The sequence below is a fragment of the Silurus aristotelis genome (assembly GCF_946808225.1).
Source record: "Silurus aristotelis genome assembly, chromosome: 29".
In the NCBI taxonomy this organism is placed as follows: Eukaryota; Metazoa; Chordata; class Actinopteri; order Siluriformes; family Siluridae; genus Silurus; species Silurus aristotelis.
Genome location: NC_139602.1, coordinates 3,520,452 through 3,535,389, shown reverse-complemented (window position 1 = coordinate 3,535,389; position 14,938 = coordinate 3,520,452). Strand labels below are relative to the sequence as shown.

Below are 14,938 nucleotides of genomic sequence, written 5' to 3'. Positions count from 1 at the left end.
CACACCCCGAAATCTAGTGGAACATCTTCCCAGAGGAATGGAGGAAATTATAAGAGTAAATGGGGACTAAATGTGGAATGGGATGTTCAGAAATACCAATCTTATGGTGAGGTGTCCATGAACTTTTGCCCATGTAATATAATATTAATAATATTACATTAGACTCCAGCTCAAATAGACATCCATTTCAACAAAGCCAGGTTTTATGGAAATGTTACTTCACTTTTTTGAGGAAAAACCCGCTGTGAGTCTGCGACTCATCACTGCAGAAGAAAGTTCTGTTAGATGTTAAGCAGGACCCGAGAGCTGAGCCGGCGGGTCGATTTCCACAAAGCTCTTGTGATGAAGAGGGCTGCTAGGCACCGAGGTTACGGCTCCATGTCTGCCCCTGCCAGGCAACAGAGAGATGTGTAAAGCACTTGTCGCTCCCGCCCACACCATCCCTCTCTTCCTCCCACTCTCTCTCATCCTTTTTTTTTTTTCTTTCCTAAGCACTCCTATCCTACACCTTCCTCTCATTATTTTCAAGGGGCTCACAGGAAAAAAAAGCAACAAGAAAGACAAAAGACCCGGAGAAAAGAAACTCGGGGTTGGTTTGTATAGGCAGACTCTACGACTGTGGTGAAGAAAACCCCCTGGTGGTATGATGAAGAAAGTGGGAACGTGTCCTCATTCGGGTGATGGAGACTAAATGTGAAATGGGATGTTTAAAAAACTGAGAGTCGCATAGAATACAGATTAACATGGCAGAGGTAGAGCTTTAACTTCCTACACATGTTGTGAATGGGGTCCATTAGAAGTCACAAGACACTTAAGTAAATTGATGATTTGCTGTCTGTCTGAACCAACGAAATAAAAGTGAACTCTCTGCACAATTGACTTGCAGAGCATTAGATCTATTTCTATTGCACCTTATTACATTGAATCGCACTGTGTTTAATCGAATGGAAATCGGATCGTAATAGGGGTGAATCGTATCGCATCAGTAGCTGCTTCATATTTATCTTTAATGTATCGTATCGTTAGCTATGCATTTTATATCATGGCTGGTCTGGTCTAGTTATACTGTACTTTATGCTATAAAACACTTCATGACTCAAAGAGTAAAAAGGATATCCAACCGCGTTTTGCCTTTATCGCTCGTTTCCCAGCCCTGGACTATGAATAGCCGCAGTCCCTCTGCTGCACGGCCCTGAATACATAAAGCTCAGTAGCTTGGGATAAATTGCTGTATCTCCAAGCGGCGTATTCGCCCCGAGCTCCTTTCACCGTAGGAACAAAGCGAACGCATAGAGAAACCAATTTTGGGTTCTATTTGTTCCAGCGTCCTGGAATGATTTGTATAGTTTTTCGGGGCGCAGGCAAGCAAGCTTTTATGTATGGGATTTAGAAGGTACAGCCAAGGCTCAGAGTCTCACTTGTAAAAATGGAGAGGGACGAAAAAAAAATTAAGAGAAGATGGAGGTGAGGAGACGAGCGTTTATTTTTTTTTTCTTTGTCCGATTTCACAATTTGGTATTCGAAGAAGTAAAGTTCACTTCTTTTGCAATGGATTACATCTTGAAATGGACCACCATGAGAAAGGACCCCATTATTTACATGCTAGACGTGAGCTTGTCCATGATATGGATTTTGCTGTACCGTGGACACCTTATATATTCATGAATTCTAATTTGACATTTCTATTGTTTTGTTTAATTTGGAGTCTAGCAACCATAGTTTGCGAATTTGTGAAAGTCATTTTGAAGAGCACCAGGAGGAATTGGTTTAAAAAAGAAGCTGTCATTTGGGGAAACTGATTCGGGTTTAAAATATTTAGCATTGACCAACAAACAAAGGTGGAAACACCAGGAACGTGAGCAATCAGTAAAGTCTTCATTCGCTGCCGGTACTTCTTATGACAAGACGAGCAAAAAATATAAAAAATAGAAAGACAAGCTGATTTAAGCTCTGGAGACGAGATATAAGATCCCCAGCTGTAAATATTTTAGCCAAACATGCCGGCCTCAGGCAATCTTACCTCATGAACACTTATATATTCCCCCCATTGTTCAATAAAAATATGTGCAATACCATGCTTACTTAAAAACCGTATTTATTTTTTAATGATTTTATTTTATTTTTTATATTTTACCTAGCCTTTTTTTAATATATATATATTATTTTTTATTTTTTTTTATGTGCTGGAAGCTTTTGTCACCAAAAATTATTCTCTATATATATTCCTCAATAATTAATGCTGCATTTTTTCAGTTATATACGCTTAAAGTACATATTTTGGCAGTAATTTACTAAGGTCTCCTAAAACGTGATTTTTCTCATATGGACAGTGGAAAATATCACGATATGAACTTTAGGTCATATTGCCCACCTTTAATGGTGCCTAAGGCTCAGAATTTTTTTTTTACTCCCTCAACTACCACAAAGCTGCAACTCTTGGGCACTTGAGCAGAGCCCTAAACCTTTATCTGCTTTTAATACAATTGGCTTCCAAATAAGAAAAAGATCTTAAAAACTTAAAAGTATCCATTATGTTTGACCAGAATCCAAATGTACTTGTGTAGCTACAACCACCAAGCATCTTTGCTCCACAAGCTTCTTTCTGTTCACGAATACCATCATGAATATATCGCAATATACATGTGTGAGTGCGCAAAGACCTCCAGTCTGTACTGCGTTTTATTTTCCGCCTGGGAAGATGCCTACGTTTAGCAGCAAAAAAAGTGTGAAGAATTGAGTCCTGTATCGCACGTCGGATTCCGTACGACCAGGCAGGAGAGTGTTAAACACGTCATCCCTGGCACAAAACCCTGGCAAACCCTGCCAGAGATGAAGACGGATAGAGAAACCGCCACTGGAATACTAAGGCAACTTGTTGTCCAAGAGAGAAGCGAGACTCTGCGGTTCAAACAGAAGGTCAGGAGCCGAAGGATCAAAAGGCTGTTTGACCGTTATTAAAATCGAGAGTCCCCAATAAGAGGCGATTGTTCTTCAGCTTCGTTTAATTAAGGCAAAAGGCTTTATATCCGCTTCCTTCGGGAAAATCGCTAATAACCGTACGGAGCAGTGGTTGGCCAACGAAATCAAAGTCCATTTTTGATCAAGTTTTCAATGTTTGCGTAAATTAAATTCCAGCTAAAGCAAGTATCCAGATGTTTAATTTGCACCAGTCATTATTCTTCTCAGGGTCTACCTCATTTCATTTAGCCGAGTGTATGCTTCTTTTTTTTTTTTCTTCAAGATCTCATCTTTTTTAATTAACAGGATTGTGCTTTGAATGTGTCTTTGCCAATCAGGAACGTAACCACCTTCTTCAGCAAATAGACTCCGGCAACAAGAAGGAACAGCCGTATGTGAACATGCTTTCAATGTGAATATGGGTGAAGAATCAATATCTAATCCTGTAGGGTATTTGCTCATAACCCAGACAAATCTAAGACACTTTTGTCTCTCATAGTGTCCCATAGAAAATGATTTGTGTCCGAACTGTCAAGTCATCTTGAAGATCATGCACCTGAGGTATCAGTGGCCAGTGTTCCTGTCTTTTCTTTCTACTCTGGTCTGTTTGGTTCGTCCCGGTATCCTGATCAGAGGCCACTCTGTGGGATGTTTCGCATCAACGGCCTAGGGGTTCCATGAGATTACGGAGCAACACAGGGGTCTTTTAAGGATGAAACTGTACTGAAATTAATAGGCATTCGGTCCCACCCAGATAGGAACGTGGTTCCTTTTTGAGTCTGGTTCTTCTCAAGTTTTTTGCCTCATGCCATCTCAGGGAGTCGCCACTGGCTCACTCATTAGGAACAAACATATTTATTCTTTTATAACCGTGTAAAGCTGCTTTGAGACAATATCCATTGTTAAACTGTTAAGCTCTACAAATAAAAGTGGATTGAATTGCATTTAAGATGGTCCATGTCGATCATGAACAGAGCTTTTGCTGGTTCAGGAAGGGCTACGTATAGAGTTGCGGAGCTCAAAGCAACTTATATAAGCACACTTATATAAAAGGCTGCACCGACGATGTCTTGTTTTACATACATTCAGTCCTGAAAAAATTCCACGGATTGCCATATATAGCTTGAACACCTTGAAAAGTACAGATCAAATGAAAAGACTTGCAGCACAGTCAGACATCTGAAAGAACGATATGATGTTCGACATTTACAGGTTGTTGGTGTTATTTTTTAGCCGTTTTAGTCGTTTGTGGGGGTTATTTGCGGGGGTTTTTCGAGACCCAGGTACTTCACTTAGCTGTGGGTCAGGCTAGGTTGTAGATCTGAAGCCTTGGTATTGATTAGCTTGTGTAATGCGATCCATAATAGATGAGGGAAATATCGATCATTGCATATTTATTTGTCCGGAACGCTAAAAGAGGGTCCGCAGGCGAAAGCGCTGATGTTCGATGCAGGCCTAATGCAGATAAGACGCGCGTCCTCAGGGGTTAACCGGAGGGGGTTCGATTTTAAGGACGGCTCCCGAAGGCTAGCGATCAGAATATTCGGATTGGCGGGATTGACGTTTATCTGTGGTTTGTCGATAGTCGATGCTAAAAAGTATAATGACCATATAAGGAAAACGGACATCAAAACCAAACCATTTGAAGCGTTGTTTTCTGAAAATCTGATGAAAGAATTGGCAGCATCTAATACAGGGTTGCAGTATCGGATCTGACTAAAGAGTGGGGAAAAAAGACCAGAATCAACCTTCCTCAGGGCCACTGTCTCATTGATGGGTTATATTTGGAGTGTTATGTCAATACATGCTCCTGTTGAAACGGCAAATGTTATCAGCTTTAGGCGCACAACGTTTCCTAAAGATCTGGAAATGTTATCCAGTTGGGTTTTTTTTTTTGTCTCCGCTTGATGTGATTGGATTACCTTTTATTTTCAGAAAAAGGAAAACTAGACCAAGAAGGTGGCCCCTGTTCGAAAAAAGTTTCCTTCGGCATTTCAGTACGTTTAAATCAAGGCTAAGCACCAGAGCTAACCCAAAGCAACATGTTTTCTAACATGGCTGACTCAGCCGTGGGTTTGAACCTTTTGTCGGTGCTCTTTTATAATTTTTTTGTTGGGGGGGGTGCATGACCAAAGACTCTCTGATTGAAATCCTAATCTTAACCCTAAGCCAGTAATTCTCCAAGCGCCGAATTGTTCATGCTGCCTCCAGCTGTGAGCTTGCTCTGTATTTAGGATGTCAGATGATCCCCCGAAGCCTCTCATTGCCTCTGCGGGGTCTCGCTGAGATTAACCAAACCTCCAGACGCACTCCGGAAGCACGTCCTGACAATCTGAGTGTAATGGACTGGAAGGGGTTGGGTGTGTGGCTTGAAGCGAAACCCAGGCTACATAACTGTTTTTTTTTTTGTTTTGTTTTTTTCCGTTGTGTTCCTTTCATTTGGGAGATATTGTCCTGACTGGAAAAGGTTCCACGTGTAACCTCTAGTCCCCTTCTCCTTTACAGCCGCAGCCATGCTTGTTTTTGAAATCACTCGCATTTGTGTCAGAGGATGAAGAATAAAACACAGCAATCGCTACTGATTGAACCAAAAACCTCATTTATTACTCAAATCAGTTCGGATTATTAAATTTTGGACCGATGAATCTTTTTTTCTCCTACAGTTCCTTCTTACAAGAATGAATGGGAAAAAATGTGCACCGTTGCCAAATCTAGAAATAATCCTTTGGATTATTCCAACGGGTTCTTTGTCATAGCAAAATTTGATTATAATATGAATATTAACTTCATATAGGTCCGTTACTTTAAATATTTACCGGCATGGATTATTATTATTATTATTATTTACATTTATTTTGTGTTCTATTTGCTTTAGACGATGAAAAACCAGCAGCATTTGGTTTTTCCTCCAGTTTTAGATCTCCATTTTACAAGAATAAAAGAAAAAATCTACAATGTCGCCAGATCTTGAAATAATCCACTTTATTCTTCAGTGTCGCAGTTACATATAAAGCTGTCTTTTGACAATAGAGGTCCTTTGTGGACATTACATGGTGGTGTAATGGGAATAAAACACAGTTCGGGTCAGTTTTTCCGGGTGGTAACGGTGATTTTGTGTCTCTGTGTCGTTACTTAATATCCCACAACTTAAAAATCAATCTTCAAAGTGCGTTAAGGTTTTTGCAGTATAAGGCTGATGTGTTTTTGGTGGTGTGTGTGTGTGTGTGTGTGTGTGTGTGTGTGTGTGTGTGTGTGTGTGTGTGTGTGTGTAACACTCTCTCTCTTTCTCTCTCTCTCCCCCACTCTGTCTTTACAGGTTGATCCCTCAGACGGTGGGTCTGCTCTACGTCGGCAGCTACGAAATGCCCTTCGCTCAGATGAAGGTGAGACCTGCGCAACATGTTTTACATTAGCGCCTGGGGATTTGGGGAATTTTTGGAACCTGTTACAAAAGGGATTGTTACATCTGGGGGTTTTTTCCCTGTATGATTCACAGAATCGTTGTCCAGCCAAAAGTTAACGCTGTGATGTGATGTGTATCTTGTCCATTAGGATCAAAGGCTCTCAGTATTATTCGTACATTCAGCAGCTTTGTTCGGTTAGCTACAGGGGGGCTGGTGGGGGCGTTAGGGGGTGTCAGGGGAAGTGAGGCTTTGGGGAAAATGGGCTTTGATTTTAAACTTGTGTGTGGTGGGAGAATTGACAGGGTTTGCAATGCCTCCTAGGGCTCAAAGCTCAGATGAGGTTAAAACATATCTGATGCTTTCATGGTTTAACCTTTAAAAGAGTTTTGGTAACTCACCATTCATCGGGTACTATCACCCAAAAGTGTAGATTATTCACTGTTTCATCATCGTGGATTTTTATGGTTGACTCGTGACCAATATGCAGCTTGCAGAGTTTTTTTTAAATACTGTACATTATACACTGTACGAACCTGTATGTATATATACTGAGGAGGCCTGGAGATCTTCCACTCCAACTCATGTGAAGCATATCTTTATAGAGCAGCATAAAATGGCACATCTTTGGTAATCATTTCCCTTATGTAATGCCAGCTGTACATCTTTAACGTTCTCACTTTTACTTTATAAGAAGAAACCACAAAGCACTGAAGAATCTCATAAGAAAGCTCCAGCTTTCCCTCAGAATGACAATGGAGACTCCTTCCATGAATGAAAAAAAAACCCAGAAAAAAATCCAAATAAACAAACGTGAAGCGTTCTTCATTCCTAAATTGTTGATATAAAAAAAAACAGTGGACTATGGTACGTATTTTTCTTTTTATACGTATTTGCGTAGATCTCATTGTGATGAACGAGAGTTAAAGTGTCCTTCTGGCTCTCAGCCTCAACGCAGAGCTTTTCCACAATAGAAGTGATCAGATATCAGACAAGTAGGCGTTCCTCTGGGAGTCCGTCACCTAAAAACTTACCCGTGTCACGGCAGCCACGCGGTGGTGACGTACAAGAACGAAATCTTCCTGAAACAGAGCAGCTTGAGAAAGTTCTTCGTAATCCTTTTGCCTGCGTCACGTGCGAACCGGTCCGCGATCTCCTCGGCCTCGGATCGGCCGCTCATCCGAGGCGTTTTTTTGAAAGCTGGGCCTGGGTTAAGTATTAATCTAATTTTAATCATGCATGAAACGGCTAAACAATTTATCAGTCAATTAAAGGAGACCATAAATAGACGCTCCATCTGCAGTATTCAAATCAATAGGGTTTGTAACTCGCTGCCTCCATATAGATTGATTTCAAAAAATCAGTTTTTTTTTTATGCATCATAACACTGGAAGGTCTATTATGGTAGGACGAATACACCCTGAACACTTCAGAATCAGAAATTAGTTCCAGCTGTGACTCTTAAAAGTCAAGTATAGCTTAGACTATACAAGACAAAACAGACTATAGGAGACAAAACAGACGCGACAATATAAACTATATTAAATAGAACACTATATATGGTTTATTAACGTAACATTTCCCTACAGTGGTAACGCCAATTAGATGTAGCTCTGCAAGTCTTCAGTCTGTCCAGCTCTCTTTCAGCTCTTTCTGTCTATCTGTACATCCTGCTCATAGCTTTTTGCTAATTACTCTCGTCATCCGGCTAACTAGCCAAGCCGAGACACCCCAGACCTCCTCACCTCACCTACATCACTACCTGACTTGACTAACACCGTTTTAGTTGAGACCCAAACTTGTTCCAGGACTCCATGATGATATGTCATTACACGTCTTGGAGTGGAAGAACTTTTGCCCATACCCTTTTGAAGACCTTTGGGATAAACTGGAATGATACCCTTGTAGCTGAATGGGCACAAATCCCCATTAAAATCTAGTGGAACATCTTCCCAGAAGAGTGGAGGTTAAACAAATGGGCACTAAATGCGGAATGGATGAACCTTTTGTTTATTCAAACCGTTAGCAAAGAAAGCGCAAGTTCCAATTAGGTAGTATGATCAGTATTAGCCAATTAGCCAGTAAGTTTTTCCCACTTATAATCATTTGCCTGCTGAATATATTTCACAGGCATGTCGGTTTTCATAAATCTCCATAAATACATCAATAAAGTGATTTATTTTTATATTTCTTTCATGGTAAAAAGGAGCCGAGTTCCACAGCCTGGGATATGGTTCTGGATTTCCTTTGTTTGTGAAGTGGACGAATAGGAGGGGGAAAAAACGAGACGCAACATACTCTTGCGCTCGTCAAAATCGCTTTGTCGTGAACCATCTACGAGCATCACGGCGCTATAAACCGCACGACTGTTAGCTTTTGTGTGGGTCAAGGTTTTTCTTTGATTGCTGGTTCTGTCGCCACGGCAATCGCCCAGCCTTTGTCCTGTGTACATCCAGTGAAACAAAGGTCAGCTTCGATGAGAGGACAAGGTTTATGTGAAAACTAAATTAAATGCGGCCTCTCTTGTTTATGAACATATTACAAAAAAAAATCGTCACACTCATGCAGGAAACCGTGATGCCTTTCGGGTGTTTCAATGCCACCCCATATTTTCTTCTCCACCTCTTTCTATCTCTTACCGATTTATTTATTAAAGTGACGTGCCCGGGGGTTGGGGACCACTGCACTACAGAATACACTGGATGGGGCATGCATATCCAGGCTTAGCCGAAGAAAAAGAAAGAGAAATAGACTATAAGGGGTTATGGAAATATCCGTGTTCCTCGTAAGAGCCAGCATGGAGGTGTTCTGAGTCAGGTCCGCCTCTCCGAGTCATATTTTATCAGCTGAACTTTTACATCCACGAGCAGCGCATGTGAAATGTATATGCATCGCCTGCAGAATACCAAGCTCGCTTCGTGCACTACTCCCACTGCCGCGTTAGACGTGCTGGTTCCTTTAGCCGTTACTGGAAAGCAGCCACCTCACCATCGAGTGGTGTGGGAGACGATCACGCTCAGGGTGCACCAGTAGCCTGGAAAAACCCATCATGGTATACATGACATTCGACTATACAGTATGCCACAAGTGTTTATAAACCAAGGATGAAGAGTCGTTTTTGAGATCTGTTGCTTGTTCGAGCTTCAATTCACTGTCTGAGAACTCCAGCGAGAATTCCAAACGTTCAGATCTACACAATATCCAACACAAATGTTTTCCAACATGTGAATGTCAGATCCGTATGTGCTTTTTTTCAACATCTCATTTCAAATGTAGTCCTTGTTTGCTCTTGTAATAAACTCCACTCTTCTTGGAAGATGTTCCACTTAATTTTGTGGAGATTTTAGCCACAAGGGTAAAGGGGGAGGTTAGTGAAGTCAGGTACTGATGTAGGTGAGGAAGTGAAGAGGCTTGAAGTGTTGTTCCAGTTCATCCCAAATGTTTTCAACAGCTCCAGAGCAGGAGATCTTCCACTCCAACCCATGCAAAGTATATCTTCATGGAGCTGTCCGTCAAAAAACATGGCACAGTAGAGAGATATTTCGAGGTCATTAATATTAGTTTCCTACACTTATGATGTAAAATCAAAGTCCATGTAGAGCCCCAAAGGTCTGCCCGTTATGGTGGCATGGGTTTTATGGTGTATGAATGGATTCTTATCTCATCATTAAGGAGATTACAGTGAAGTATGCGGAGTTTTAGCGCCATCTGTTTCCAACAACGTGAAGGCTGCGTGAGAAAAAGAGGACAAGAGCACAAACCGTTGTTTTGTAGAGAGAAAATTTGGCGAATTGGGTCCGTGTTCCTCCACGTTGTCCGATGTGACGCTCAGTTTTGGAAGCGCGATCGGAGAAAAAAAGGAATGATACGAGCAAATTGGCCGGAGATACCCAAATATCCACGCTCCAGACTGCAGCAATAATGAAGCGGATTTGCTTGGATCAGGCACCAAGTGTTTCCAAAATGGCTTCCAGGATCTCACGGCTACACCTGGACACAAAAGCATGGCCTGGACTCGTACCAGAAAGGAGCTGTTGTGTCGCAGTCGGAACGCAGAGCGCTAATCCGGCGCTCAATCGTAGATCTTGCTATACGTTTGCTATATTTGGAGCTCTTGGACTTAAGTGTGTGTATCTGTGCATGTGATCACATTCTCATTAGTACACGTGCCATCAGGGTGCATGTTCTTTTCTCTGTACTAAAGCGTCCACTCAACCCCATTAATGACCACACATATGCCCCGCACGGTCGGAGTGCACAGGCTTTTACTTAGACAGCATGCTGTTGAGCTCGGCACAGCAGTGTTTCCTTTCAGAGCCGCCTTCTCTTCTAGTGTCCCCCTGTTTCAAAGAGCGAATCCCCCTCTCTCTATCTCTCTTTCTCTTTCTTTCTCTCTCGCCCTCTCTCTTTTTCTCACGCTTAACATTTAACATCACATTTTTAACCCTTATTGCACTACATGCACTGTATGGCAAAAGTATTGGGACACCTGGCTTTTCCAGCCCATATATCGTACTGTATATGTGGTTTTTAAACAGTGTCAAATTCTTTATTCTGATTGGTTGACTACTGTTTTATAGCAGAAGCTCTGATTGCAGGTTTATAGAGATTTGTATTCTGTGAGTTGACCATCATTTCAGCATTGTTGGAAGAAGGATCCAGTGATTTATCAGTGATTGATAACGATTCGATTCGTTTATTTTGAAAGAGTTATTTAATGTGACTCAGAAGAACGATTCGTCTCAAATTGTTATTCGTTCATTTTCTGCTGGACACACATGAGCAAAGCATCACAAAATCCAAGAAGGTTATGTACGAGAAAAACAGGATTGAGTCGTTTACCTCTCGACTCTTCCAGTCCGAGTCGTTTGTTCTTTTATCATGTGACTCCCATAGACGCTACGCAGTGCAGTAGATCAGGGTTTTTTTTTTATGTTACAATAATTATAGGAGTCGTGTGACAAAAGAACTAAAGACACAGCCTATTCCATTTATCATCATTTGTCCTAAGCTGCATTGTCATATTTTCATTATTAGAGCTATAGTCAAATTTGGTGTTCGGAGGATCTTCTTTTTGAAAGTGTATCATTTGTACCATTTCAAACGAAGGAACCAACCGAACGATTCGAAAAAAAGATTTGTTCGCTTCGATGAACGAGATTCAAAGAACCAAATTGCTAAAATGATCATCATTCAGTATACAGATTTTTAGTTCGAATTTGGCCCGTGTTCGTGAGAACATTTCTAATGATGTAAAGGTGTTAAAATAAAATGGAGAAAAAAAAATTCCCTGCCACAAAACCCTGTATTATTTCGCTGGCTTTTTTCAGCGCTGCTCTGTGCGTAACTCTCGTCTTCGCTCTTCCTCTGCAGGTGACGAAGGACCTGAAACAGTACGATAACAAGATCATCGAGTGCACATTCAAAAATAACACGTGGGTCTTCATGCGGCAGAGGATAGACAAGAGCTTCCCCAATTCCTATGACACGGCGATGGGTGAGTGGCCGCACCACACCGGCTTTGTGTCTTTGCAGATATCCAATCGGGTTTAAGGTTTTTTTATTTGTCAATGCCACCATATGTGCAGACATACAGAGGAATCGAAATCGTCATTGCAGTATAGAAAGGGTGATTGTAAGAGCAGATATGTCTGAAGAGTGCTGTTAATGTTGTACAACCGTGATGAGCAGAAAAGCACCTGGACATTTAGAAAACAAAGTTTCCTTTAGATACTAACGCAAGTCTGAGTTTCGTTCCAGGAGTATGCTCTTAAGTCCAACAAAGTGAGGTTTATACACCGATAAATCAACCAATTTTACTCTTACAGTACCTTAAAATAGTAGTACAGTATCGTACAAGCGCTGTCATGGAGAAAACTGATAGGAGGAGAGGTACTGAGTGGGGGAGGGAGGGTTTGGTGGGATATGGTGGAGCTGAAGGATCGTCAGCAATAATGAGATCAAGGGCAGGGTTTGTTCCCATCAATGAAAGTCCAAAATGCGAAGGTTTACGTATGTATGTATGTATGTATGTATGTGTATGTGTATATATATATATATATATATATATATATATATATATATATATATATATATATATATATATATATATATATATATATATATATATACACACACACACACACACATGTTGTATATGTTGTATTATTATACTATATAGTATCTTGTATGTCTGTTAGAGTAGAAATTGAAGAATATAAATGTAATATTTCAAAATTTTTTCATGCAAGTAATGTTTTTTTTTTTTTTAAATATCCCTGAATCAAGAACATTTTAAACAATCAGAAATGAACGAAAAAATGGCATTAGATTTGACATCAAATGTAAAATTAACAATCGAAAAAAAAAAAAAAAAAAGCTCTGCTAAAAAGATAAACTTACGCATATTAACTAGCACCACTACCTATATAGACTGCATAAGCCCCGCCCACAACCGTTCTCAAAGGGATGTGAGGTAATGTTTCTGCAGGTCTGCAGTCAGAGATAAAAGAATAAAATAAAGTTTTTGGGGTTTTTTTGCTTTTAGTTTCCCTTCAGATTTCTTTTTCGTGCGTCCACGAAGAAATGGGACTTCCGCAGTTTGGTTCCGTATTAGAAGAAATTGGAGTATTAGAAGAAAATTTTAAATAACATTCCTTTTTATCTTTTTTTTCGAATTCTCAAGATCTGAAAAATGTTGCTGTTTTTTTTTTTGTTTTATTGATTTAAAAAAAAAAACATCTGCAATTATATATAATTAACAGAATGTGGATCGTTTTTTATCCATAATAAAAAGAAAAAAAAACGATAGACGTGAGATTAATCTTGTTCTGATCAATGTATTTATACTGTGATTAATACGGGTCACAAGTCAAAGGTTTCCTCGTGTCAAAAGCTTGTTTTTTTTTTCTTCAATCATCTTAGAAACTTAAAGATATGCCAACCATCTGGGCTTCCAAAATTACTGCCCTGTTTTTTTTCCATTTTTTATTTTTTTTTTAATTCTTCAGCAGCATCTGGTGTCTTTCGTTTCTCATTTTCACTCAGCCGGTGGTCGAGTCGTTATAGCTATAGACATCAACAGCGATGTAGTGCTAAATCAGGATCTCGAAGGAGAAGAAGATGAAGAAGTGTTTGCTGGAAATGTGCCCGGACTTGACCAGGAAACGGCTTCTCTTCACACGTACGCTAACGTCTAATCTCTTCCCGGTTCCTTCCTTACAGCTGTGTGTAGCAGCATCCAGTTTCCAGTCAAAAAGGAAAACCTGCTCGAGTTCTTGGACCGATGCGCCCAAAGCCGCAAGCACCACTCGGATCCGGACGCTCAGCTCATGCCCCCTCCTCCTCCCAAAAGACCCAATCATGGCTTACAGTAACTTTTTGTTTTTATTTTTATTTTTTTTGTTTTTTTGCATCATGAAGTTGTTCTAGTGTAGCATTTTATTTTTTCTTTTTTTTTTTAATCTATGTGTTTGGAACTATGGCTCTTTCTACACCCTGATTATGAGACTTTTTCTGAGATGCACAGTGACATTTCACAGCTTTATCCTTCCCACTCAGACAGCTACATTTCTTTAAAATCTTGTCGTACGGAGTCTGGGCGTTCAGAGCTGAGGTCTTGTTAAAAAAAATAAAAAATTATGATAAAAAAAAAATTTAATAAATGTTACATTGACATCTGTTTACCTCTTTCTGTATTTATTTGAATGCATTTTACCCCCTTTTTTCTTTTTTTTTCTTTTTTTTGTTTTTTTTGTTTTTTGGGTTTACTGAATTGCTGTACTGATGTTCAGCGCTTCTATCCGGACATCTGGATGCTCGATTGAAGTTTATTTTGTGTATTTATCACCCACAGACACCAGCAATCACGTTCCGCAACGTGCTGTATTAATTGTTCTAAATTAAACAGGGAACCAAAAACCGGTTTCTTTGTCAGGTTGATCACAATGGACTTTTTTTTTTCTAGACTGATCTGCACCATACTGTGAATATGATGTGCCTCTATCCTAAGACTTGTTTAATAAATTCTATAGATAGCTGGCATGACCTTTTTCGCTTTCCAGTGTGATTCTCATCATGGCATTGCCCCGGTCCTTCCAAACATAGAGGCTATTAGTTCAGCGAAAGGAAAAGGGACCAGATGGTTCGCTCCGGATTTAGAATTTCCTGTTGGCGTTTCTTCAGAAATGTCAAGCAATTTAGAAATCCCGCGCAGTACGGACTGTCTTCAACACTCAGCAGAAATGACACGAGTGCCTGGCTGGGGGTTGAGAGATCTCCCGGTGAAGTAACATTAAGTCAAGAAGATCTTGTCAGCAGAAAAAGTCGGTGCGAGATCGGTGAAGGCGTCAGTGGGTGGAAATCTAGAATTCAACAACGAAGACAAAGATCACGAAACGTCTTATTTTCAGATCAACACAAGGTACCAGGTGTCATTCTGCTCCTTCTACGGCATTCCAATGTCCTAATATACGACCCAATTCGCGGTTAATGTCGTATAATGAAAGAAGCTGAGAGAAAAGTTCACTCCGTTCTCGATGTGACAGCAATAAGATAGATAACCAATCATTCCCTTACCA

At 40.3% G+C, this 14,938-nt stretch overlaps 1 protein-coding gene across 1 annotated transcript in view; it reads left to right on the top strand.

Moving 5' to 3' along the window:
- rngtt (RNA guanylyltransferase and 5'-phosphatase) overlaps nucleotides 1–14,040 on the top strand; it is a 122,370-nt gene extending 108,330 nt beyond the window's left edge. Inside the window, exons 14-16 of the mRNA XM_083535083.1 lie at nucleotides 6,275–6,341; nucleotides 11,733–11,856; nucleotides 13,584–14,040. Coding sequence (XP_083391209.1) covers nucleotides 6,275–6,341; nucleotides 11,733–11,856; nucleotides 13,584–13,735 — 343 coding nt within the window. The 3' untranslated portion in view covers nucleotides 13,736–14,040. The remainder of the gene's footprint in view (nucleotides 1–6,274; nucleotides 6,342–11,732; nucleotides 11,857–13,583) is intronic.
- The last annotated feature ends 898 nt before the right edge of the window (nucleotides 14,041–14,938 follow it).